The sequence below is a fragment of the Typopeltis vanoorti genome, chromosome 9 (assembly GCF_054136105.1).
Source record: "Typopeltis vanoorti isolate ZY-2024b chromosome 9, IOZ_Tvanoo_1.0, whole genome shotgun sequence".
In the NCBI taxonomy this organism is placed as follows: domain Eukaryota; kingdom Metazoa; phylum Arthropoda; class Arachnida; order Uropygi; family Thelyphonidae; genus Typopeltis; species Typopeltis vanoorti.
This window is the reverse complement of record NC_143557.1, coordinates 57021267-57045877: the sequence shown is the minus strand read 5'-3', so window position 1 is coordinate 57045877 and position 24611 is coordinate 57021267. Positions and strand designations below refer to the sequence as shown.

Below are 24611 nucleotides of genomic sequence, written 5' to 3'. Positions count from 1 at the left end.
TTTCATTAATTGAGAATTCTCCATGGAAAAAATCTACTCCTCGCACCCCTTTTCACCACAAACTTACACAACTTCCACTGATGGCCTCTGGATAGGAGGCCATCAGTGGAAGTTGTGGAAGTCCCTATTGCCTTCTACTTTCCCTATTGCTTTCTTTCCCTATTGCCTTCTACTCTTTTTATAATCCCATCTGGATTAATCCAATAAAATACTCTCACTAACTTAAATGTCACACTTTGTTTGTTCCTATCCATCAAACTCTGCAAATCACATTTCTTCAACCTCTCTCTCTCTTTCTACAGCTAGCATTCCAGAGTCCTGATACTGTCTTATTTACTCTTCTCTGAACTCTCTGAAATGTTTCTACATCACACTGAAAACCAGGTGACCCAACCTTCAATATACTACCACCTTATATTTCTGCACTCCAAAATGCAACACCTTGCACATATTAATATTAAAACTACAACCCCCATTCCTTTGTCCAAGTCAAAAGTCTATGCAAATCTTACTGAAGGGAATTAATATCAGCAGTGCTACTTATAATTCTCCCAAACTTTGCATCATCAGCAAACAACTGAAGATCCCCAATCAGCCCACATGATATATCATTTACAAACAAATTAACCAGCAAGGACCCATGAACAGAACACTGGTTACCCACCTTTTTTTGAGACACTGCTCTATCATACACAACTTGCTGATATCTTTCAGAGAGCAATCGCCAATCCATCTAACCAATATACTGTCTATTCCCTTTGTCTGCAGCTTGTACACCACTTATCATGTGGTAATCTATTAAATGATTTTGCAAAGTCCAAGAATATCACTGTAAGTGATTTGCCCTTATCTAACACACTTGTCACCTTGTCAAAAAATGCAAGTAAATTACTAGAAACCCTTTACAAATCCATGCTGACCATCATAAAGAATGCTATGTCCATCAACCCCAATCTTATACTCTATTCCTAACCAATCTCTCCTGTAGTTATACAGCCTGGTCTATAATTCAAAACTTCTGTCTTAGAATCATGCTTGTGGAGTAGTACTATTTTTCCTTCTTTCCACTCCTTAAGAACCTTACCCACTGCAAGACCTTAATTAAATAACCAGGTTAAGGAATGTGCTAACTGTTTGCACATTCCTTAAGAATGATGACGATATGTCATCAATTCCCTCAGCCCTTGTTAGCATCTAACCCAATCAATATCTGATACAGCTCTGATTCTTCCACTTCCAATTCTCCAAATACTTGCCTCCCATCAATATCTTGCACAACATTATTTACACCATTATGATATATGTTGATAAAGTGCTCATTCAATAATTCCACTATATACTTTGCAACAGTCACTCTGCTGCCATGACTATCTACCAGTGTCAATCTGCAATAATTATTCTTCCTCTTGCTTGCCATATAGCAGAAGCATTCCCTGGAATTATCCTTCGTTTGACCAGCCAATCTCCTCTTATCATACTGCACCTTTTCTTTCTTTGGCATGCTCATCACCTTTCTAGCCTGCTACCAGCACCCTCTATTCTAGCTGCTATGCTACACCTCTCTCTCTCTCTAGTCAGACCACTCCCATTTCTCTGATCTTCTGATTGCCATTCATACCTGTCTTAATCCTTACCTCTATGTATCCATCAACTTATGCTGCTACAACCACATTTTCAGCCTTGTATCCATCTTCCTCCTGTTGTACAACCAGCTTAGCTGTGCTATCCTGCTTCACCAGTACCCTTGATTTTGTGCCTTCTTAGTAAATAGTAGCCTTTCTAAATGCCCAATACTAACTCATTCAAATGCAATCCATCAGCTTTAAGTCATTCCAACTTTCCTTCAAATTCACTCCACAGATTCACAAACTGAACCCCCTCTGCTTCACACAACTCTAACTATCTTGCAAATCATTATTTTTGCTCTCCTTCTCAATTCACTATTGTCATATCTGGGCAACATGCTAACAACTTTTCCAACAACACTATTATCCTTTATCTGCTGCAACAACTTCCTCAAGTCTCTATCAACATTTTTTTTTCACCAACTAAGTCATTTGTGCCCACAACCACCACTCATTCTGATGCGTGCTCTTTCTCTCTTTCTCTAAAAAGTATCAGTTATTTGTTTCATTGTTCCATCAAGAAAGCATGTTTTGTGTACTTTATTAAGTCAGGACACCCTCTAATGATTGAGTCCCCACACCATGATATATGATTATCCTTTGAGTCCTTCTTCATAACACTAACTTCCTCATTCTCATTTACATCAGCCAATCTCTTCTTTAGGTATTTAAACTCATCTTCCAAATGTTTCATTTCACTTTTCATTTTCACTAACTCTTGCCTAAGCTCTTCTACTACAGCACTGATTCTGGTTCTGATTTCTAATCACTCTAACCTATCAATACATTTTTTACATACATTAATGCTTTCCTTCTTTTTGTTCACTCTCACAGTCCACAAATCTTTCGCATTTTTTTGGTGGATACATGAAGCAATTTTCACAATGCATCCACTGGGAAAAATCCAGGCAAGAACTTGATCTTCATGCTGCCGACATGCAGTTCTTTACAGATGCCATTTTCAGAAGCAATAGGAACAATGCAGAAGGGATGAAGCAACAGGAAGAAGTAGCAAAAACACAGTACACAAACAAACAACCAAAAAGAAACACTACTGAAGGACACTTGTATCAAGCATGAAAAAAATGTAGCATAATTTATGATAAAAAGTCACACTATACACTATTTAAAAACACTTGTTTTTAACACAGCTCAAATATACTGCTATGTTTACTCATGACACCTCTTCCTAATAATAATTATTATTATTATTATTAAGAGAGATCTCCAGGGAGCCAGGGACTCATCAAGGGAGGCCACATACTACACATACCAGCTATCATACTTATTCTTGAATTCATTCACACTGCTTGCACTCACAACATCCAATCACACACCACCCTACGCGAGAAAAATCTAGCCCTCACCCCCCCTTCTTAGCGGCATTCATTCTCAGCTTCCAAGGATGCCCTCTTGTCCTTTCCCCACCCTCCATAAATTGAAAAATCTCATCAAATGAAAATCTGTATGACCCTTTCAGAAGTTTGTAAGTTTCAATCATATCACCCCTCTTTCTCCTGTTTGCTAGTGTCTGCAGTCTACAAATTCTCAATCTATCTTCATAATCAGTATTCCATAATCCTGATATCTTTTTTAACACTCTCCTTTGTACTCTCTCCAATATATCAGAATCACAACGGAAACCAGGAGACCAGACCTACGCACAATAGTCCAAGTGAGGTCTTATCAATGCCTTGTAAAGAGGCAAAATGACATCCTTATCTTTACATGTGAACATTCGTTTCAGCATTGAAATTATCTTTTGTTTGCAATCTTTGCCACATGACCCCTGAACTTCAATACCTAGCTATTAATACCCCAAGATCGTCTCATCAGTTTCTTCTAGCATAATCCCACCAATTGAATGATTAGATATCCAATGAACATTAGATATCTAATCATGCCAAAGTGAATGACTTTACATTTACTGACATTGAACCAACATCCATTTTTCCATGCCAACAATTCCAGTTTATTCAAATCATTCTGCAAGTACTGCATATTAGCAGCATTCCTAATTACCTTACCTATCTTTGCATCATCAGCAAATAGCTGTATGTCACTTTTCAAAATCCTTCACAATATCATTAATGTATAGATTGAATAACAGAGAACAAAGAACTGATTCTTGTAGTGCACCACTGGTTACCTTAAATCTTGCAGACTCACATCCCCCATATACCACTTTTTGATATCTGTCAGTCAGTCAGTTATTCTCTTATCCATGCTAATATTCTATAATCCAAACTCATATTCTCGAATTTAGGCAACAGTCTACCATGCTGTATTCTGTCAAAATCCTTAACAAAATCTAAAAGTATCATAGTGTATCTATTCCCCTTGTCTAATTCAATGGTAATATTATTATAAAATCATAAATAATCAGCTCAATAAACCTTTGGATAAAGTACAGTCTTGGGATGAAGAAAATAAAAAAAAAAGATTTGTGTACATTATGATAAAACTCGAATAATATTATACAGACTTACAAAACTTCACACAGAAAATGTTCCTTTAATACCTTGAGTAGATTCTATTGGCTGTCCAATTTACAAACTTTCTAAACATTTATTTAAAGTTCCAATTTATAGAATACTCTGCTCAAAAATAAGATTTCTGGAATTACATTATTAATGACTATTAAATCAGTTTTGATGTAGTGTCACTCTTTACAAATATTTTCTGATAGATAAGAGTTATTTAATGATTTTCTTCCAGATATAAAATTATTTGAATTTGTAATGACAGGTATTTTTTTTTCTGACAAGCAAATCATGAATTGAAGATGATTTCCCAATTCAAATACATGTTAAGTGGGGGGAGGGGGGGGGAGAATTTCACTACTGCAAAAAATCTAAAAGATGCTTAATATAAGGCTTTTGTGGTCCATCTAATTATAACAGGCAATCAATTCAATAATAATAATAAACATTTTAATAATTAATTATAAATATTAAGTAAGTACAGAAAACAATATAATGAAACAAAGTTTATGCAAAACAACACAAGGCCAAACAATGCACAGATCATGATTCATTTAATTATGTTTAATTTTTATATTAGCACACTTACCTTTGTGAATAGATCCTCTTTTGATCTCGAATTTGGTCATTATAATACTTTTCAAAATTTTCATTATATATATGAACAATATCAAGCAACCTTGACCTGTAAAGGGGAAAAGATTTATAATATATCTCAAAATCAATGATCAACTACAGGGTGTTCGGGATAAATTTGACAGTTTCGTAAGGAAAAAGAAAATCTTCTTTGTATCTATTAAATTTAATGAATTGACAAAAAAACATTACAGGCAGAGTTAATTACAATACTATCAACAAGATTTACTCAAAATAACCACCATTAGCATCGATCACAGCTTCAATTCTGCTTCGGAACCTCGAACAAGCTGATGCTACAGTCTCCCTGGGAAGGGCCGCAAAAACTGTTTTAATTTTATCCATTAACTGGGCTTTTGTATTACTGGAAGTGCGATTGGTGTCTTTTTCAACTGCGCCACATACAAAATAATCCATGGGGTTAAGGTCTGGGGAGTTTGGAGGCCAAACATTTGGACTGGTGAAGTCGTAGAAATTTTCAGACAACCATTTTTGACTTTTCCCAGAGGTGTGGCAAGGGGCCGAATCCTGCTGCCATACATACGGCCTACTATTGGCTACCCTTGTTATCCAGGGCTTGACTACAGTTAGCAACTCCACGAACAAAGCCCGAATTCCAATGCCAGGGTTCTTCAACACCTGTTCCTGCAGATTTGCGAGGAATTCTGCTGTACGAACGCAATCAGATCGTCTGCTAGGGATCTTTCTTCTTGCTACATCCTCGTAGTCACCATTGCAAGTCTCTAGTTCATGCCTGATTGTTTTTACTGTATTCAGGGAGCATTGGGCAGCAGTCGTAATATCCTTATTTTGATGGCGGGCACGAATCATCATGATACAAGTTATTCTCTTCCATGATTCAGGTGGGTTCCAGCTATCCATCCTTTCTGACATCTTGTATATGAATGAAGAAGGGTCCAAACTTTTAAATGAAGAGAAGTGTGTGTTAATACATGTAACTTACGGAAAAATATAATTAATTATAAATATGTCAAATTTATCCCGAACACCCTGTATAGCTTTAATTAAAAGAACAATAATACTATTACTAACAAAATATAAGTCAATAATTCAATTGTTAGTTCTATGATGCAGCGCTCAGATATAATTTATTAGTATTATCATCATCATCATCCAAGGAATCAAGGACTCATTAAGGCAAAAGAGAGTCCTGGAAACTGTAATTCCTTGGTACATACCCGACATATCTCTCCTTAAAAACATTCAGTAAAGATGCACTCACAATGTCTACTGGCAGGTTATTCCATTTATTCACTACATGGCATGAAAAGAAACTAGATCTCACATTCTTTCTGACTACACCCTTACTCAGCTTCTATGAGTAACCCTGGGTTCTTCCCCTACATGCCAAGAGCTGTAACATTTTCTCCTCTATTTATACTGTAAGAACCCTTTACCAGCTTGCAGGTTTCTATTATATCTCTTCTCCTATTTCTCAAATTTGAAGGCTACACTCATTCAGTCTGTCTTCACATAAAGTCCCACAGGCCAGATTTTAGTTATCTAGTACCGAGTTTTTTGATTATTCATCTTCATGGACCACAGGAAAGTATATCTTAAGCACAGTAGTCCAGATGATATCTTATCAAGGCCTTGTAAAGTGGGAGAATAATTATTCCTTATTCCTACCAGTTAACGTTCTTTTCAACATTGCAGTTATCAAATATGATGTCGTTATCACTCTGCCAATGTGCCCTCTAAACTTTAATGCACTATCCACCACCACACCTAAGTCTCTAGCTTCATCAACCTTCTCAGCCCAAAATGCATAACCTTTTGCTTGGCAACATTAAACTGACACTCATTAACATCTGTCTACAGAATCAGTCTGTTCAAGTACTTGCAAGGATTCTGTATGAAATGTCCATGGTCACCTAACCCAAATTTGCATTATCTGCATATAATTAATCCCTCCAGACCAATCCCAATGTCATTAATATACAAGTTAAACAGGAGTGGTCTAAGAACAAAACCCTATTGTACTCCACTGTCACCTTCATTCTCTTATATTCAGCTCCTCCATACATACTCAAAGCCTATTTTGCATACTCATCCCTTTGAGTTCGTATAATTAACCTCCTGCATGGAATTCTATCAAATGCCTTGGCAAAATCTTTCAGAATCATAGTGTATTCATTCCCCTTACCTGTGGTCACTCTACTATAAAACAAAAGTAGACAGGTAATAAGAGACTTATCTTTAACAAAGCCCTGCTGTCCTCTATAAAAGATCAAAGTATCATCTATGCTCTGAATGTTATCGCTCATCAGCCTCTCTAATACCTTAATAACTACTTGAGAGAGCTAGCTAAATATTTTTCTATAATGGTTACATTATTTCTAGTTCTATCCTTATATGATAGAATTATCTTATCCTCCTTCCACTCATTAGGAATCATATTCATGTTGAGAATTGAATTAAACCCAGTTAGGGACAGCACATTCATTAGCACATTCCTTATATGATCCTTGGAGTGTAAGGAAGTAAGTAAAAAATATACACCCACACATATACACAGTAGTATACTTGCATTTTATAAAAGTCTGTGATAGATTGCCACATGATAAGCCAATAGTTAAATTATAATGGTAGAACATATGGGGTTTGATATTAGATTAGTGCATTGGATTGGAGATTGGCTTTCTGATAGGTATCAGCAAGTTATATATGGGGTAGCAACATTCCAGAAGCAGAAAGCCAATAGTGCTATGCCTCAAGGATCTGTTTTAGGGTCATTGCTGTTTCATCTGTATGTCAATGATATTAGGGAAGGTTTGAATGGGGATATTCAACTGTTTGCAGATGATGCAAAGTTGGAAAGAACCATGAGAAGTAGTGCAGATGTTGTGGCTTTACAAGAAGACTTGAATAGATTGAGTGAATGGGCATGGGTACCAGTTGAATGTTGCCAAGTGTAAGGTTTTAAAATTTGGAAAACAAAGCTGGAATATAGAGTATACACTAGGCAGGGATATATTAGCAGAGTAGGAGGAAATAAGAGACCTGGGTGTGATGGTGGATAGGGATCTAAAATTCAGAGGACACATTTTTAAAATTGTGAGGACAAAACAATGAATTTGGCAACAATGTGGAGGACACTGACTTGTAGAAGTAAGGTGATTCTGGTTCCACTGTATAAGACTTTCATTAGGCAAAATATGGACTACTGTGCACAGATTTGTTTTTAAAAAAAAAGGAAGCAGAGGTATTGGAAAGGGTCAAGAGGCAATTGAGTAAAGTGGTTGCTGGAACGCTGAATATGAAGAAACATTGAGAAGATGTAATTTACAGAGTCTCTAGTGGATAGGAGGAGGAGTGATATGACAGAGATGTACAAGCTGGTAAGGGGTTTGTATTAAATTAATGTCGAAGAAGTTTTTCAAAGAATGGGAGATGGGAAGAGAACAAAACAGCTGTATAAGGAGTGCGCGAGCAAAGGAGTGAGAAGTAAGTTTTTTGGATGGAAAGTGGTGAATGATTGGAATGCATTGCTTGAGAGTATGGAATCTTCAGAGAATGTTAATGCATTTAAGGCACAGTATGATGAGCTGTGTGCATGACAGAGAGACCTCCCATGATGAGTCTAGCTCCATGGAGGTCTGGGGATGATGAGGATGATACTAATAATAATAACATACACGTTTGAAAGGAAGTGTGCTTTGAATTATGGGATAGTGAAGTAACTGATGTGAAGTTAACAGCTTCTATACACAAGTGGCCAGGTCATGAAGATATTTGCACTTGAGTAAAAGATTAAACAAGAATATAATTTCTTGGCAAGTATAATTTAATTTAGATCTGAGTACAATAATCCAGATGTGGTCTGATACAACATTTGGCAAACATCCTTTATATTACTGCAGTTATCCTCTGAGTTGTCTTCACTATCTGCAATATGTCCCCCTAAATTGCAATTTTCTATTGTCATTAATCAAAAAATTTCTTGCTTCCTCCATATCCTCCAGTATAGTTCTACCAACAAATTACCATATTTTTCGATAGATAACACGCATGCGTCAACTAGTGTAGAGTTAGGAAGTACAGACAGAGGATGGAGGAATTCTTTAAAAGCATGTGCATTGCTAGTAATCTTTCTCTTGTAACTAGCTGCATTGTTATTAGATCTGAATTACCCATGGAAGACAGAAGTACTTCTCGGAGAAAATCCTACACAGAGCAGTTCAAGTTTGAAGTGGTAGAAGTAGCAAAGGAAAAAGGGAATCGTGAATCTGGTTGATTGTTCAGTGCTGGAGAAAGTAGTGTTCATGAATGGCGAAAGGCTGAAACAGTCCTGAAATGTTTACATACGAGGAAATGTGCTGTGAGGTTTAGAAGGTGCTTGTGGCTAACCATAGGAAAAAAAAAAAACTGTTTGATTGGATTGTTAGTGAAAGAGCTAAAGGTATGAGAATATTTACTGTCCGTGTGTTTCTGGAATCGAAAAGAATTGCACAAAACAATAATATAAAGGATTTCAAGGCCTACCTATCTTGGATTTTTGTGTAGGGAACACACGACAGCAGAAGTTAAAACAATTGTAAGTAAGTATTCCAAATTGGCTGTCATTCCAGGTGGTTTAACAAAAAAACTCCAACCCCTTGATCTTGCAGTAAATAAACCATTCAAAGACAATTTGCGGGCTAAGTGGGAAGACTTTATGATGAATAGCATCCATGAATATAACAAAACAGGGCAGATGAAAAGAATGTCATATAGTTATGTGGATTGTAGAAAGAAATGGTTTCATTAAAGCACAAGGGAATGCAGTGGTGTCCAGTGACAATGATTATGAAGCTGAAGAAATACCAAACGAAATTTTTAATGCAACTGATTCTTTCAATATTGAGTCTGATGAAGAATTTTTTGGACTTGAATAGTGTAATGTTCAATAAATATTAAGTAATACTTCTACCTTAGTTTTGTTATTACATTTCATTTATCTCTCATACCATTCAAATGTATACTGCGCAAACGGCTTCCAGCAATTTATTCCACTCATCCACCACTCTCTAAGAAAAAAAATCTAATCTGCATACCCTTACTAGCCATACTCTTACACAACAACTAACAGGAATGATCCCTAGTTTTCTATATGTCATGTACTGAAAATTTTCTTTTTTGTCAATCTTATAAAACCCTTGAGTAACTTAAAAGTTTCTATTATATCTGTTCTTTTTTGCCTATGAAATAAGCTTTGCAATTTCATAGGGAGATCTTTCATTTATTTTCATAAGAAACATTCCATAGCCCTGTCATCAGCTTGGTCACTTACCTGTCCACCTCCTGATCCTGTTTGTTTAGCAGATATGATAATATTTCTGTATTCTAACCAACAATAGGCTGTTGGTTTGAATCTCACTGTGGCATGGTTTTTTTTCAAATGTCTGTAAGTAGTGAATGGTTTTTGCTGGCTGATATGAAACCATTGTCCTACTTATTAGAGGCCTGAAGTAGCCTGAAAGAGCCATGTTGAGTCTATTTAGAGAGAGGGAGAGAGAGATGTTTAGTCCCTTGAGCAGGCTTTCTGAATCAGCTAACCTTTAGCCCAGCCTTTATCTAAATTTTATCTAACCTGCAGTTCTAAGGTATGATAAGTTTTACAAACTGTAGGGAGAGAAATTCATGTCCTTTCTAGTTGCTTTGCTTTTTTGAATGGATTACATAGGAATCCAATCCCAAGTTCATAATGAACTGTAATGATTCTGAATTGACAGAGATATCTTCTTTTTTATTAATTTTTTTAATTTTGTAATATTATTCTTTATTTTATTTTTTATTTCAATTTCAGTTACTAATGAAACTGAATTTGGCTATTCATTTTTAAACATTATTTTATCTAAATTTCCATGTTTTGTTACTTCCACTCCTTGCTTTGTAGACCATAATTATAATCTTTTAATTATAATTAAACTATAATTCAATTACTAAGTGAAAATTATTAAAAAATAAAAACATGATTAAAAAAAAAAAATCAGACCCCTCTTGTTATTGGCAGTTGTTAAAATAAGGACATCAAGAGTATCTGAAAGGAAAATCCCCCCTCCTCCCCCCCCCCCAAAGTTCATGGAAAGAAAATAGATTTTTGTCCTGGATGTTAACCATTGAATGAAGTAACATTTTCAGATATCAAGAATAAGAAAATAATGTACTAACACTTTAAAGCCAGGTGAGAAAACTTTCTGATACTTAGTAAATAAGAAAAAAAAAAAACTAATATATCTAATTTTAAATATTATTTTTAAATTTCTGATAAATACAATTTTATTCAGGGCAAGTGTCCCCTTTGTCAATTCCTAGAGCTAGTAGCACTAATATTACTGGAAGGCAATGTTTAACTTTCTAATCACACTAATAATTTATACATTAAGTGAAATGATGTGCTCACTAAAAATAGATTATAGTATAACTATTCAAAGAATTCTTAAAATCAAAAAAATTAAAATTAAAATTAAATTAAAAAAAAAAAACTCTTCCTAAAAGCATACCATTATCTTCCACCAACCTTTTTAATGATTTCAGAATATAATGTAAGTTATTGATGCGGAAAATAGCTTTCAAATAAGGATCACTGTATGATTCACTTTTATTCTGCAATGTTAACCCTAATGCAGATAGTACACGAGCTGGAAAAAAAAAATGGTTTAATAACACAAGTCATTTCATACAGAATTTATATTTCATAGAAATTTTATAGAATTGAAATTTTTTAATTGTAATTTGTTATTAGCAAATATCATAAACTAACATAAAATACATTCTTTCAGAAAAAATTCTCATATGCTAGATACTAATCAATATGAATATATTATTATTATTCTTACTCAGGCCTCCATGAAGTCAAAAGGCTCATCGTGGGAAGTCCTTCCTAAGAAACACAAAGTCTATCAAGACTCATCGAAAGGAGGTCCCCCCCCCCCTAAGAAACACAAAGTCTATCATACCATTCCTTAAACTCATTGACCGTTCTCGCTCTCACCACTCCATCAAGCAATGCATTCCATTGGTCAACTACCCTCCATGCAAAGAAACCGCTCCTCACCCTCTTGCTCACAGTTCCCTTTCATAACTTCCAGGAATGGCCTCTTGTCATCACTCCTTCCCGCTGTTCAACCAAGCGAAAGAACTCCCCAGTGTCAACCCTGTAACCACCTCCCAACAGTTTAAAAGTCTCAATCATATCACCTCTCCTTCTATCCACCAAACTCTGCAGTCCACATTCCCTCAGCCGATCCTCATAACTATTATTGTATAGACCTGAAACCATCTTTGTTATCTGCCTTTGTACACTTTCCACAGTTAATTTATCCCCTTCAAATCCTGGGGACCAAAACTGAGAACAATAGTCCAAGTGTGGTTTGATCAGAGTCTTATGCAACGGAATGATAACTGTTTTATCTCAGCAGGTCAGTGTCCTTCTCATAATAGCAGCAATCCTCTGTGTTACCTTCACCACCTTTGCAATATGTCCCCTAAACTTCAGGTTTCTATCAATCATCAACTCCAGATCTCTTGTCTCCCCTACTTCCTCCAGTATCACTCCTCCCATAGAGTATGCAGCATCCCATCGATGTTTTCCAAACCTCAAGACCTTACATTTTGCTGCATTAAACTGACACCCCATTCATTTGCCCATCTATCTAGCTTATTCAAATCCTCTTGCAGGACTGCCGCATCTGCAGTATTACTAATAATCCTTAACATCTTCACATCATCCGCAAACAACTGAATATCCCCTTGCAATCCAATGACAATGTCACTGATATAAAGGTTAAACAATATAGGTTCCAGTACTGAGCCCTGTGGGACCCCACTTGTAACTCTCTGCTTCCTTGAAACTGCCCCACCATACACAACTCTCTGATACCTACTGGACAGCCAATCCTGAATCCAGTTGACCAATCTGACATCCAGACCCATGTGCTGTAACTTAAATATCAGCTTACCATGTGACACCCTGTCACATTCCATCACTAAGTCTAAGAAAAGAGCAGTACATGCCTTTCCCTCATCTAATGCTCTTGTAACTTTATCATAAAAAGCTGGCATATTGCTAAAACAAGAGCGCCCCTTCACAAATCCAGGTTGAGTCTCACAGATAACATTACCCTCAACTGCCCAATGCTGTATATGGTCCTTCACTACTTTCTCCAAGATCTTACTAACTACTGGTGACACACAAACTGGCCTATAATTAGACACTTCCAGTCTGCTACCGCCCTTATGCAATGGCACTATCTTGCCTTACTTCCATTCCATGGGCAACTTTCTTGCAGCCAGACTTTCATTGAAAAGTCAGGTCAAAGGCACTGTCAGTTCCCTAGCACATTCTCTCAAAACTCGTGGTGAAATATCATCCAGTCCCACAGCTTTACTGACATCCAGATTACTCAGTATTTGAAACACACACACACCCTCTGTGCTCCTGGGTCTGTAGCAACACCCAACTAAATATCCTGTCTTGCCCACCTCTACCTCACACCATATGCTTTCAAAATCATTAGTGTCACTGCCTTCCAAAGTCTCCACTCTCAAGGGCATAGATCATCACTTATCATAAGCAGTACTCCACCACCACGCTTTCCCTTCCTATCCTGCCAAAAAATGCAGTATCCAGCGACTTCTATTCCTGTTACTATATCCTCTTCTGTCAACCATGTCTCAGTGATCCCAATAATTTTTGGCCAGGCTGATGCTATCTGCGCCATCAATTCCTCTCCCTTATTCCAGATACTCCTGGCATTAGTATAAAGCATATAAATGCCGTTGTTTCTATACCCAGCATTATCCCCTGTAGATTCCACTGGGCTCAGTGTTACATGATGTTGTCCCCCTTATGAAAGTGGAAACATTAACTCCTATTCAGTAGTATTCATTTCATCCTTCCTTACAGCAAGAGAGCAACTGTGCTACCTTGCAAAAAATTATTTGCAATCAGTTCATATTGCACTGAATATACATCTATTATAAGAAGTTTAATAAATGAATGCAATAATAATAAATTTATGTATGGAGTATTTTTAATGTTTCATTTGAGAAATGATTATTATTTATATACACAATATCTAGTATGAAAAAAAAGTAAACTAGTCAAATATTCATGATCTGGAAGAGCAATTACAGAAACTATATTGCAATAAATGTGTATTAAACACATTACATCTTCAGATATTATACAAGCCAGGAGATATGACAATTACTGAGCTTGAGACAGAAAAATAGCAAGATAGAAACAAAAACTGTTTACACTAGTATTATGTAAATGACATTAGTTTCATGAGATTTAAAGAATAACACAGTTTCATCCCACTGAATGTAGATTGCAGCTGTCTCTAAAAATAAAAAAAATAATAAAAATAAAAAATAAAAAAAATAAATAAGTGAAATGATGTCTCAATAGTGTGCTGATATAAAGAAAGTACCATCACCTAGAACAGATCAGTAAACAATTTCCTTTTCTAGTAAATGGAAATTACTGAGAATTCTCATTCACATAAATAAAATATAAATCAACCAACTATAAAACTGGTAATTAACTTAAGGAATTTACAATGCATAAAACAGATATTAATTAAAGGAAACTATACCTTCAATATTTCGGCAACGTCACGTTGCCATCTTCAGGAACATACAAATATGGTATGTGCACACAGGCACTAACAAAAGCAAATGAGGAAGGCAAAAAACTAATATTGTTCCTAAAGTCCTAATGATGCCCCCTAGCAGGCTAATTGGGTTGTCTTGGCCGTTGGGCTGAAGTTCTCACTCAAGATGTAAGGCTCCAAAATTTGAGGTAGTCTCATGCACCCAAATTTGTTGAGGTTTGGAACGTTTTTTAGAGCTGCTGATGATTCCGTGACTAATCTTTCGTACTTGAACTTGCTGCGGTGTATTATTTTAGTTTTCTTCCAACGAATTCTATGGTGGGTATCTATGGCATGGTCTGCAAGCCCAGAGTGGCTGTACTGGTGAAACCGTATATAGTCGTTGTGTTCTGAAATCCTGATATTCACTGTCCTGCCTTTTTGCCCAAAGTAGGGCAATTTACAGCTGTAAGGGACCTGTTATATACTAGGTAGGTCTAGGGGAAGTGGTTGGTCTTTGATAGAGCAGATAAGGGATACCAACTTTTTATATAGTCTATAACAAGAAGTTAGGTAATATTTTTTGAGGATATTTGTTATTTTCTCAGGAGATATGACAGTTACTGAGATTGAGACAGAAAATGTAGGGGATAGTGATAGATTTAGTGTAATCTTTATTGTGAAGTGGGGGGGGGGGGTTGTGGTTTACTGGTTTTAGTATTTTTGGGGGGGGTTGTAGCCACTGGCTGTAGTTTAGTTCAGTGGTTAGGGCATCGTCATCTGAGCAGATTAATTTTGTCCTGTTATATAGTGTTTTAATAACTCCATATTGTTGTGAGGGGGGGGGGGTATTATTATTATTATTTTGGGCTACTCCAGGGAGTCCTTAGACTCATCGAGGGAGGCCCTGAACATCATGTCCACACAACTATTTGACATTCTCACAGTATCTATCATACCTTGCCTTGAACTCGCTCACTGTCATAGTAGCACCCGCAACAGACTCTGGCAGCTTATTCCACTCATTTACCACTCTAAAAGTAAAGAACCCAGCTCTAATACCCCTGCTAACCACACTCTTGCCCAGCTTCCATCGGTGTCCCCTAGTTCTCCCACCACCAGTCCTGATCTAAAAAATATCCTCTGAATTAATCCTATAGAATCCTTTTAGCAATGTGAATGTCTCAATCATATCTCCAATTTTCCACCTATCAACTAGTTTCTGCAACCCACAAATCTTCAACCTGTTCTCATATGGTTCATTCCACAGACCTGCTATCATCTTAGTCACTCGCCTCTGGATCCTCTCCACCTCCTCTCCATCAAGAAGGAACTGAGAAGACCAAATCTGGGCACAGTAGTCGATATGAGGTCTTATCAGGGCTCGGTACAGAGGTACAATAACTTGCTTGTCTCTGCTCGTCAAGGTATTTTTTCCACAACCAAGTGAGTTGATGAGCTGATTTAGCTACTTTTGCAATGTGTCCCCTAAACTTCATCTCCCTATCCACCAACACTCCCAAGTCCCTGGGCTCATCAATCTCTTGGAGTACAGTTCCACCAATGTGGTATACTGCTGCTAATCTTTTCACCCCAAAATGCATAACCTTACATTTTGTCACATTAAATTGACATCCATTCTCTTTAGCCCAGAACTCCAATCTATCTAAGTCATCCTGCAAGACTTTGACATCTTCTGCATTCACTATTGCCCTATCCAACTTTGCATCATCAGCGAACAAATGAAATGTTCCACTTAGATCCTTCCCTATATCGTTAAGAACAGATTAACCAGCAGTGGTCCAAGAACAGAACCCTGCGGCATACCACTAGTCACAGGCCGTCTTTTGGACTCTACTCCTGAATAAGCTACTCTTTGATATCAAACACCCACCTATCCATTTCACCAACCCTATATCCATTCCCATATGTTGTAGTTTACGGATTAGAATTCCATGTGGTATCCTGTCAAACACCTTTGCCAGGTCCAGCAGTATCACTGTAAACCCATTTCCCTTATCCAGTTCAGCCGTCACCTTGTTATAAAACCTGAGCAAGTTACTGAGGCATGATCTACCCTTCACAAAGCCATGCTGTCCCCTGTATAGTATCTCATTTTCATCAATCCATTCCTGTATTTTTCCCTCGACTACTTTCTCCAAGACCTTGACAACGACTCCTGATATGCTGATCGGTCGGTAATTTGCCACCATAGTCTTGGATCCTCCTTTATGCAGTGAAACTATTTTCCCCTCTTTCCACGCCTTCGGGACTAAGCAAGACCCGAGACTCAGATTAAACAACATGGTTAAGGGCACTGATAATTCCTTAGCCGGTTCACGCAAGACCCGTGCCGGTATACCATCCAATCCCACAGATGTATTCACATTAAGGTTCTGTAATAGACTATTCACCTCCACTTCATTCATCACAATTCCCATATAAACTAATGGTTCCTTCATTTTTTCATTGTCACCACCTGGATGATATACTCTTGCAAAGTGCGCGCTCAGTAACTCCACTATATCGACTGGTTCAGTGACCTCCTTACCATCGTCATTCCCTAAAATCATTTTGCCATGTACAGTTTTTTTCTTGCTTGCATCATACTGAAAGAACTGTTTGGGATTCTCTTTTGCTTGCATAGCTAGTTTCCTTTCATGATTGGCTTTTGCTGTTTTTACCACACTCGTTACCCTTCTGGTCTGCACTTTATACCATTCGTGTGCCTGCAGGTCACCCCTTTCTTTAAATTCCCTCCACAGTTGTTTCTTTTTTTGCAGCTCAAGCTTAATGGTGTTATTCATCTATTTAACCCCTACTTGTTTTACTATTCGGAACCTAGGTATACAATCAGCCATAACCTCCTGTAAATGCTCCTTGACCACTTCCCATGCTCTATCAACGCCCAGCCCTTGCAGTACATGCCATGGCACTGATCCAAGCAATCTCCTAAGCTTGTCAAACTTGCCAGCATGGTAATTCCACATATACCCTGTCTTAATCAAAAATTCCACACCTTTAACCACCTCCCAGGTCAAGACCTTATGGTCACTCTCACCAATAGGTGGCAACATGGTCATATTCATTACAGTCAAATTGTGAGATGCTATTACCAGGTCAAGCACTCTCACACCCCTAGTATTTTCAATTACATGCTGTCTCAGATAGTTATCCCTCAATAATTGAATAAAATCCATTTCCTTCCTCACATGTGTCCTCTCCTCCTTCCAATCAATGTTACCATAGTTGAAATCCCCCATAATAATTACCCTCCTTCCACTCATTTCATCAATTTGTTTATGCATACTATCTCCACCATCTATTCCATCACCTGGTCTACAGCAGCACCCAACTGTATATTTTATTCTGCCAGTCTCAATCTCACACCAAATAGCCTCAAATGAGCTCCTTTCACTATCCTGCAATACAACTTCAATTCTCCTTGGCTGCAGTTCATCAGCTATCATCAATACCCCCCCCCCCCATTTTATTCTCTCTGTCCCTCCTAAACACACTATAACCCACACATTCTATCCCACTAACTATATCATCTTCTGTCAGCCATGTTTCACTAATGCCAATAACCTGTGGCCAGGAAGAGCCAATCAAGGCCAAAAATTCTTCCTTCTTGTTCCTAAAACTCCTGGCATTAGTATACATAAATGCAGTGATCCCTTTGTCCCACCCCTATCTTGATGCATTATTCTAAATGTCACATTCCCATTTTTTGTCCTTAGTGCTGGCTCGGGTACATTATATACATTTTTACATTCAACTGTCTCACTGATGTTTGCATATCTACTTCCCCCCCTCCTTGGTAGTTCTAGTTTCCCTGATTCTGCACATCCATTTTCACTTCATTCAGCAACACTTTTTCCAGTCTCCGCACACCAAGTCTATTCAAATGCAGGCCATCCATCTTGTATGAGTCCTTTCGCCCATCAAACTCATTCCACACCTGCGCATAATGTCATTTGTGATTATGGCCCTCCTTCTAAACTCCTCTCTGTCATACCGGGGCAACAGACTCACCATTTTAACTCTGTCACTCTTTTCTTTTGCTACCTTTAACAATACTTTCAAGTCCTCTCTCATAAAAAATTTATCACCTTTCAATTCATTCGTACCCGCCACGATTATTAATTCTTTCACCCTCTGTTTTTGCGCTCTAATACTCTCACTTACATCCTTAAATTTCGCACCCAGTAAGTACGATTTAGTTACACTCCCATCTATCACTCCTCTTAATAATGAGTCACCATACAACACTCTTTCCTTCATTTCAGAAACTCTCCCACTCTTACGCTGTTTATTTACGTTAGCCGAATCACTCTGGAAAGAGTTTTGCAGGTGCTCTAATTGCCGCTGCACATTTTGTATCGAATTTCTTATTCAATTAGCCGAATATGAAATCGGAAATTTCATATTCGGGTAATTTCATATTCAGGTAAATATGAATAATTACCCAAATTTCATATTCGGGTAATTATTCATATTTGAATAAATACCCGAATTGGGTATTTATTTAAATACCCAATTCGGGAGTTTTGATAATGTGTTTGTGTTTTAATGAATACACACATTGTTTAGTAAATAAAATCGTTTCCAAATTCTCGTTCGTAAATTGAGTTTGTATTTTGTGAATTCTCCTTTATGCATTTATTTTTGATAATAATAATAATAATAATAATAATATATGTAAGTGTTTATTATACAATTTCAAAATATTTACGAGAAAAAGTATATATCACCATTCATCATCTATCCTTTCATAAAGAATTTTAATAACCAGCTCGTCCGACTTAAAAACATTAACAACCGGCTTGCTAAATTTGAAAAATTTTAACAACCGGCTCGCACAAGCCGGTCCCAACACACCACTGCCTAAAGGGTATATTTTATGGTAATCTACAATAGTACTACATGGTATGGTTCTCAGTGCATATGCAGTATAGAACTGAAAACTTTTATTAGCATGATACGGCTGAGCACTGGCCAGTGTAATATAAAATATTAATTAAATGCAATATAACAAATACATTATGAGGGAAAGGAGATGTGTGTGTGTGTGTGTGTACGCACACACACACACACTGTCATTTATTTTTATTTTTAATTTAAATTTTACAAAGGCATATGACAGGGTGCCACATGATAAACTGATAATTAAGTTGGGGATTGGATATCTGATAGATATCAGAAAGTTGTGTATGAAGGAGCAGTATCAAGGATGGAGAAGTTTACAAGTGGAGTCCCTCAGGGCTTACTGTGATCCATATTTGTTTAACCTTTACATCAATGGCATTGTCAATGGATTGCAGAGTGATATTCAGTTATTTACAGATGATGTGAAGCTGGGAAGGATTATTAGTAATGGTGAGGATGTGCAGCCCCTCAGACTGGACAGATGGGCAAATAAATGGGGTTTCAGTTTAATTCAACAAATGTGTGAGGTCTTGAAGTTTGGGATTCATCAATGGGAAGCTGCATATTCTGTTGGACGAACTGTACTAGAAGAAGTGGAGGAGGCAAGGGACCTTGAGGTGATGATTGATAGAAACGTGAAGTTTAGGGAACATATCGCAAATGTGGTGAAGGTAACCCAGAGGATTGCTGCAATACTGAGGATACTGACTAGCAGAGACAGAGGAGTTGTGGTTCCATTGTATAAAGTCCTGATCAGATCACACACATGGATTATTGTTCTCGGATTTAGTTGCCAGGTTTTGAAGTGGATAAATTAACCTTGGAGAAGGCGCAAATGCGGATAACAAAATATTAGGACTGTACAACATTATCAATCAGGGTAGACTGAGGACATGCAGCCTGAAGAGTTTGGTCGATAGAAGAAGGAAATGCAATATGATTGAGACATTTAAATTATTGAGAGGCAGTTACAGAGATGACACTAGAACCCTAGTGTCAGCCCTGTTTTTACCACACGAAAGACTCCTAGTTCTTTTGTATGGTAAATCAAAAGAAAAGAACAAGAACATGGGCCTATTGCTGGAAGTTATAAATGAAAGTGGTGAAGAGTGGCTTTTTTTTTTTTTTTCATGGAGGGTGGTTGCAAAGCATTGCCTGAGAGGGTAGTGAGAGCAGAAACAGTGAATGAGTTTAAGAAATGGTAGGATAGACTTGGTGTGTTGTTTATGATGGCCTCCCACGATGAGTCTGTTGACTCTATGAAGGTCCCAAATAATAAAATTAAAATCAAATTAAAAAATAAAATCTGTTATACATTTACTATCCAATCATTTAATACATTCTTAGTTGCTAATCAAGTGATATAATAAGTATATCAACTCAGTATCTTTTAACTACGATCATCTATGAACACATATATACGATATATTTTGTAGATGTGTTCTACAAAATTATTATTATTATAATTATTCGTGACACCTCCAAGGAGTTCGAAGACTCATCGCAGGAGGATGCGATGAATCTTCGGATAAATGCATTAAGCAACTATCAGATTTGTTTTGTCTGGGACCCATATTGAAATGCCTGAATTAACTGACAAAAAATTTGTCATGCCAACTCAATTTTCATTTCAATATGACCATTTTCAAGAGTATATCCAATAACCTCGCTGTGGGTGGATAGAATTTGAAATTTACAAATGTTCACTAAAACATGTCTATTCACTTCAGTTTTAGTTTCAGTCAGATCATTATTATTATTATTATTATTATTTAACACCTCCAGAGAGTCCAAAGACTCATCGAGGAGGGCATCTCCTCTACAACTCTTTGCCGACTGCAACTACCTTCATCATCTACCGCCGACCACCACCACTAGTATTTTCACAGGTACAAACATCCATGCCCACAGCCTTTTGGCTGGAGAGCAGATATGCTAACCACTTGGCCAACAATTATAACGTCTATTTCTGTACGAGGGTCCTCTGCATCATTGCCAGTATCTGACGTGACAACTTCACAACTTGTGTAATGTTACCCCTGAATTTCAGGTCCTTGTCCACCACCGCTCCCAGATCTCTCAGTACCTAAATTTATGTCATCCATTTATAAACTAAACTGTGCAGATAAACTTTGTTGGAAAACCAAGAGAAAAATAACTCAAGATTACTGGTGTATTTTGCTGCTGCAAAATACACCAGTTAAAAGTAACACCAAAAAGTCAGTTCTGTGAAGGAAAATATTCACTGGCTTTTGACAGAGCAGTTTTGTTAATCCACATAGAGCATATTTCTAAATATAGATAAAATATACATATAAATATAAGTATATTAAATGTAAGCAATTATATCAATTAATACAATAATTATTAGCAAGCATTATTTTCTTGGGCATCTCCATGGAGATGCCCAAGAAAAAAGGCCCATACCAGCTATTATTCACACAATACCTATAATACTTCTCGAACTAGTCCTTCACCAATGAAGGAGTTGCTGGAGGCATGTGTCTCTCAGAAATGCTTCCAGCAACTTATTCTTCCAACCATTCACCTTCCAAACAAAAAATTTAGCCCTCACACTCTTATACAATTTCCAGGAGTCGCCCATTCTCTCCTTTCTTTCCACGTGTTAAAAAAAAACTTCAATCCTATAAAACCCATTTAATAACATGTTTTTATTATCTCATCCCCTCTTTTCTATCTATCAACTAGTCTTTAAAACTATTAAAGACTAGTTGATAGTCTTTAATAGTATTAAAGATAATATTATTCATATAATATTATTATATGAATAATACTATTCATAGAGATCATTCCACAGATCTATCACAATCCTGGCCACTTGTAATAATATGTGGATCTGGCTTTATTAATGCCTTAAAGAGAGGAAAAATAACTTCCCTGTCCCTACTACTCAGTGTGTTCTTAATTATAATCTGATGAGTTATTTTGGCAACCTCTGCAATATGCTCTAAACTTCAACTCCCTGTCCATAATCACCCCAAATTCCTAGCTACATTAATTTCCTGCAGTCTAGTTAAATCAACATAGCACACAGCTTGTGATCTCTCCATCCTAAAGTGAATGACCATACACTTTTCCCTATTAACCTTCTCTCTCTGTGTACAAATATTTTAACGTCAGATCATTTCTATTAAGAAATTGTAAATCGATGAAGAAAGGAGATTTGGGAGTGTTAGTGGATAAGGAGTTAAAGTTTAGAGGGCACATAGCAAAAGTGGATAAAGCAGCTATCAAATTACTTGGTTACTGAAAAATACTTTTACAAGCAGACACAGGTAGGTTATTATTCCTTTTTATCAAGCCTTGATAAGATCCCATATTAACTACTCCATGCAGATCTGGTCACCTGGGTTTCTTGGCAATGAGGAAGAGGTGGAGAGGATTCAGAGGCGAGTGATCAAGATAGTAGCAGGTCAATGAAATGAACCTCACAAGAACAGGTTGAAGATCTGCAGGTTACAGAAATTGGTTGAGAGACGCAAAAAGGGTGATATGACTGAAACATACAAACTACTGAAGGATTTTTACAAGATTAATGCAGAGAAAATTTTTCAGAACAGGTCTGGTGGTGGGAAATCTAGGAGCCACCTTGGAAACCTTGGAAAACTTGTTAGAACTAGATTTGTTGCTTGGAGAGTGGTTCTGAATGAGTGGAATAGGTTGCAATGACTGTGAATGAGTTCAAAAAGTAAAGTATGAGAGATACTGTGCAAATATTGGATAGTGTTTGGCATGAGATTCAGGGCCTCCCTTGAATCTTTAGATTGGAGTCTAAAGATTCAAGGGAGTCTAAAGACTCCATGGAGTCTTTAGACTCATCAAGTCTAAAGACTCCATGGAGTAGCCTGTTGTAATAATAATAAGTATTCCCAAACAATTATCACCTGTAACTCAAAAAGAACAATGGTAATTAACTTCTTCTTTTTCAATCCTTACTTGCATCCCACATGACTCAGATGTGCTTATCGGCTCTTTGATCTCCCATGTATAGAATCAATATTAAAAAGTTCTCCTGCTGGCATTTCTCTTGAACATTTTCTACCATTGTTCTATCACTTCTTTCTTCATTTAGCAATATTTTAAAGTAACTCTTCCAAAGATGGGATTCAGCTCACATGTCAAGTTTGTCATCTCTGATTCCTTTTACGATACTGTTTCTTTCATCTGTAAGTTTTTTCAATAGATTCCAGAATATTTTGTTACCTCCTTGATATTTATCTTTCAGATGATGCAGTTCGCTGTAGATGGTAGATGAATTGTAGATTAGGTGCCTTCCCTTGATGAGTCTTTGGACTCCTTGGAGGTGTTGTGTATAATTATTATTAATTATATTCTTACGAAAATCTTCCAATAGTTTTGTTTATCTACTTTTAAACACATAACTCTGGTTTAAATTTTCCCTTAGGGCATTTGTTGCCTTACATGCTAGGAATTTTTGATATACTTACCATATTAGTAACTCTCCTGCATTTGTTGTGTCCAGTTGCCTAATCTCGACTTTTATGCTGCTTCTCAACTCATTTCTGATATATTCCACTTCTTCTTTCAGCACATCTATCTCTGCAAGCTACCTACTCTTGCTTAACATTCATTCTCCCAATTAATACTATCTTTTCTACATTTTCTGCAGACATACACTCCCCAATCTCTCACCCACCTCGTTTCATCAAAAGGACATAATTTCGCAATTGCTCCGAATAAGGTATCTTTGAAGGATTTTTTCATAGCATAAACAGAGGCATTCAATCCTTATCCCCAAAAAACAGCTAACAAGACACGTTTTGAGTGTGCAAAAATTCTTTTTAATGGCAAGCCTCCTCGTCCTAATCTATCTTACTTGGAATTAAAAGCACTGAAAAATAATAATAATTTAATTATTATGAAAGCTCACTCTAGTTATTATTATTATTATTATTCAGGCCTCCAAGGAGTCAAAAGACTCATCGAGGGAGGTCCTTCCTAAGACATAAAGTCTGTCAAGACTCATCGAGGGGAGGTCCCCCCCCTGAGAAACACAAAGTCTATCATACCACTCTTTAAACTCACTGACCGTTCTCGCTCCCACCACTCCATCTGGCAATGCATTCCACGACTCAACCACCCTCCACACAAAGAAACCACTCCTTACCCTCTTGCTCACAGTTTCATTTCGTAACTTCCAGGGATGGCCTCTTGTCATCACTCTTTCCCGCTGTTCAACCAAGCGAAAGAACTCCCTAGTGTCAACCCTGTAACCACCTCTCAACAGTTTAAAAGTCTCAATCATATCACCTCTCCTTCTTCTATCCACCAAACTCTGCAGTCCACATTCTCTC

General features: G+C 37.0%; 1 protein-coding gene across 1 annotated transcript in view; it reads right to left on the bottom strand.

The window, feature by feature from the left end:
- Exo70 (exocyst complex component 7) overlaps positions 1-24611 on the bottom strand; it is a 324025-nt gene that overhangs the window by 43707 nt on the left and 255707 nt on the right. Inside the window, exons 17-18 of the mRNA XM_090398081.1 lie at positions 11268-11388; positions 4698-4793 (exon numbers count right to left, since the gene is read on the bottom strand). Coding sequence (XP_090254207.1) covers positions 4698-4793; positions 11268-11388 — 217 coding nt within the window. The remainder of the gene's footprint in view (positions 1-4697; positions 4794-11267; positions 11389-24611) is intronic.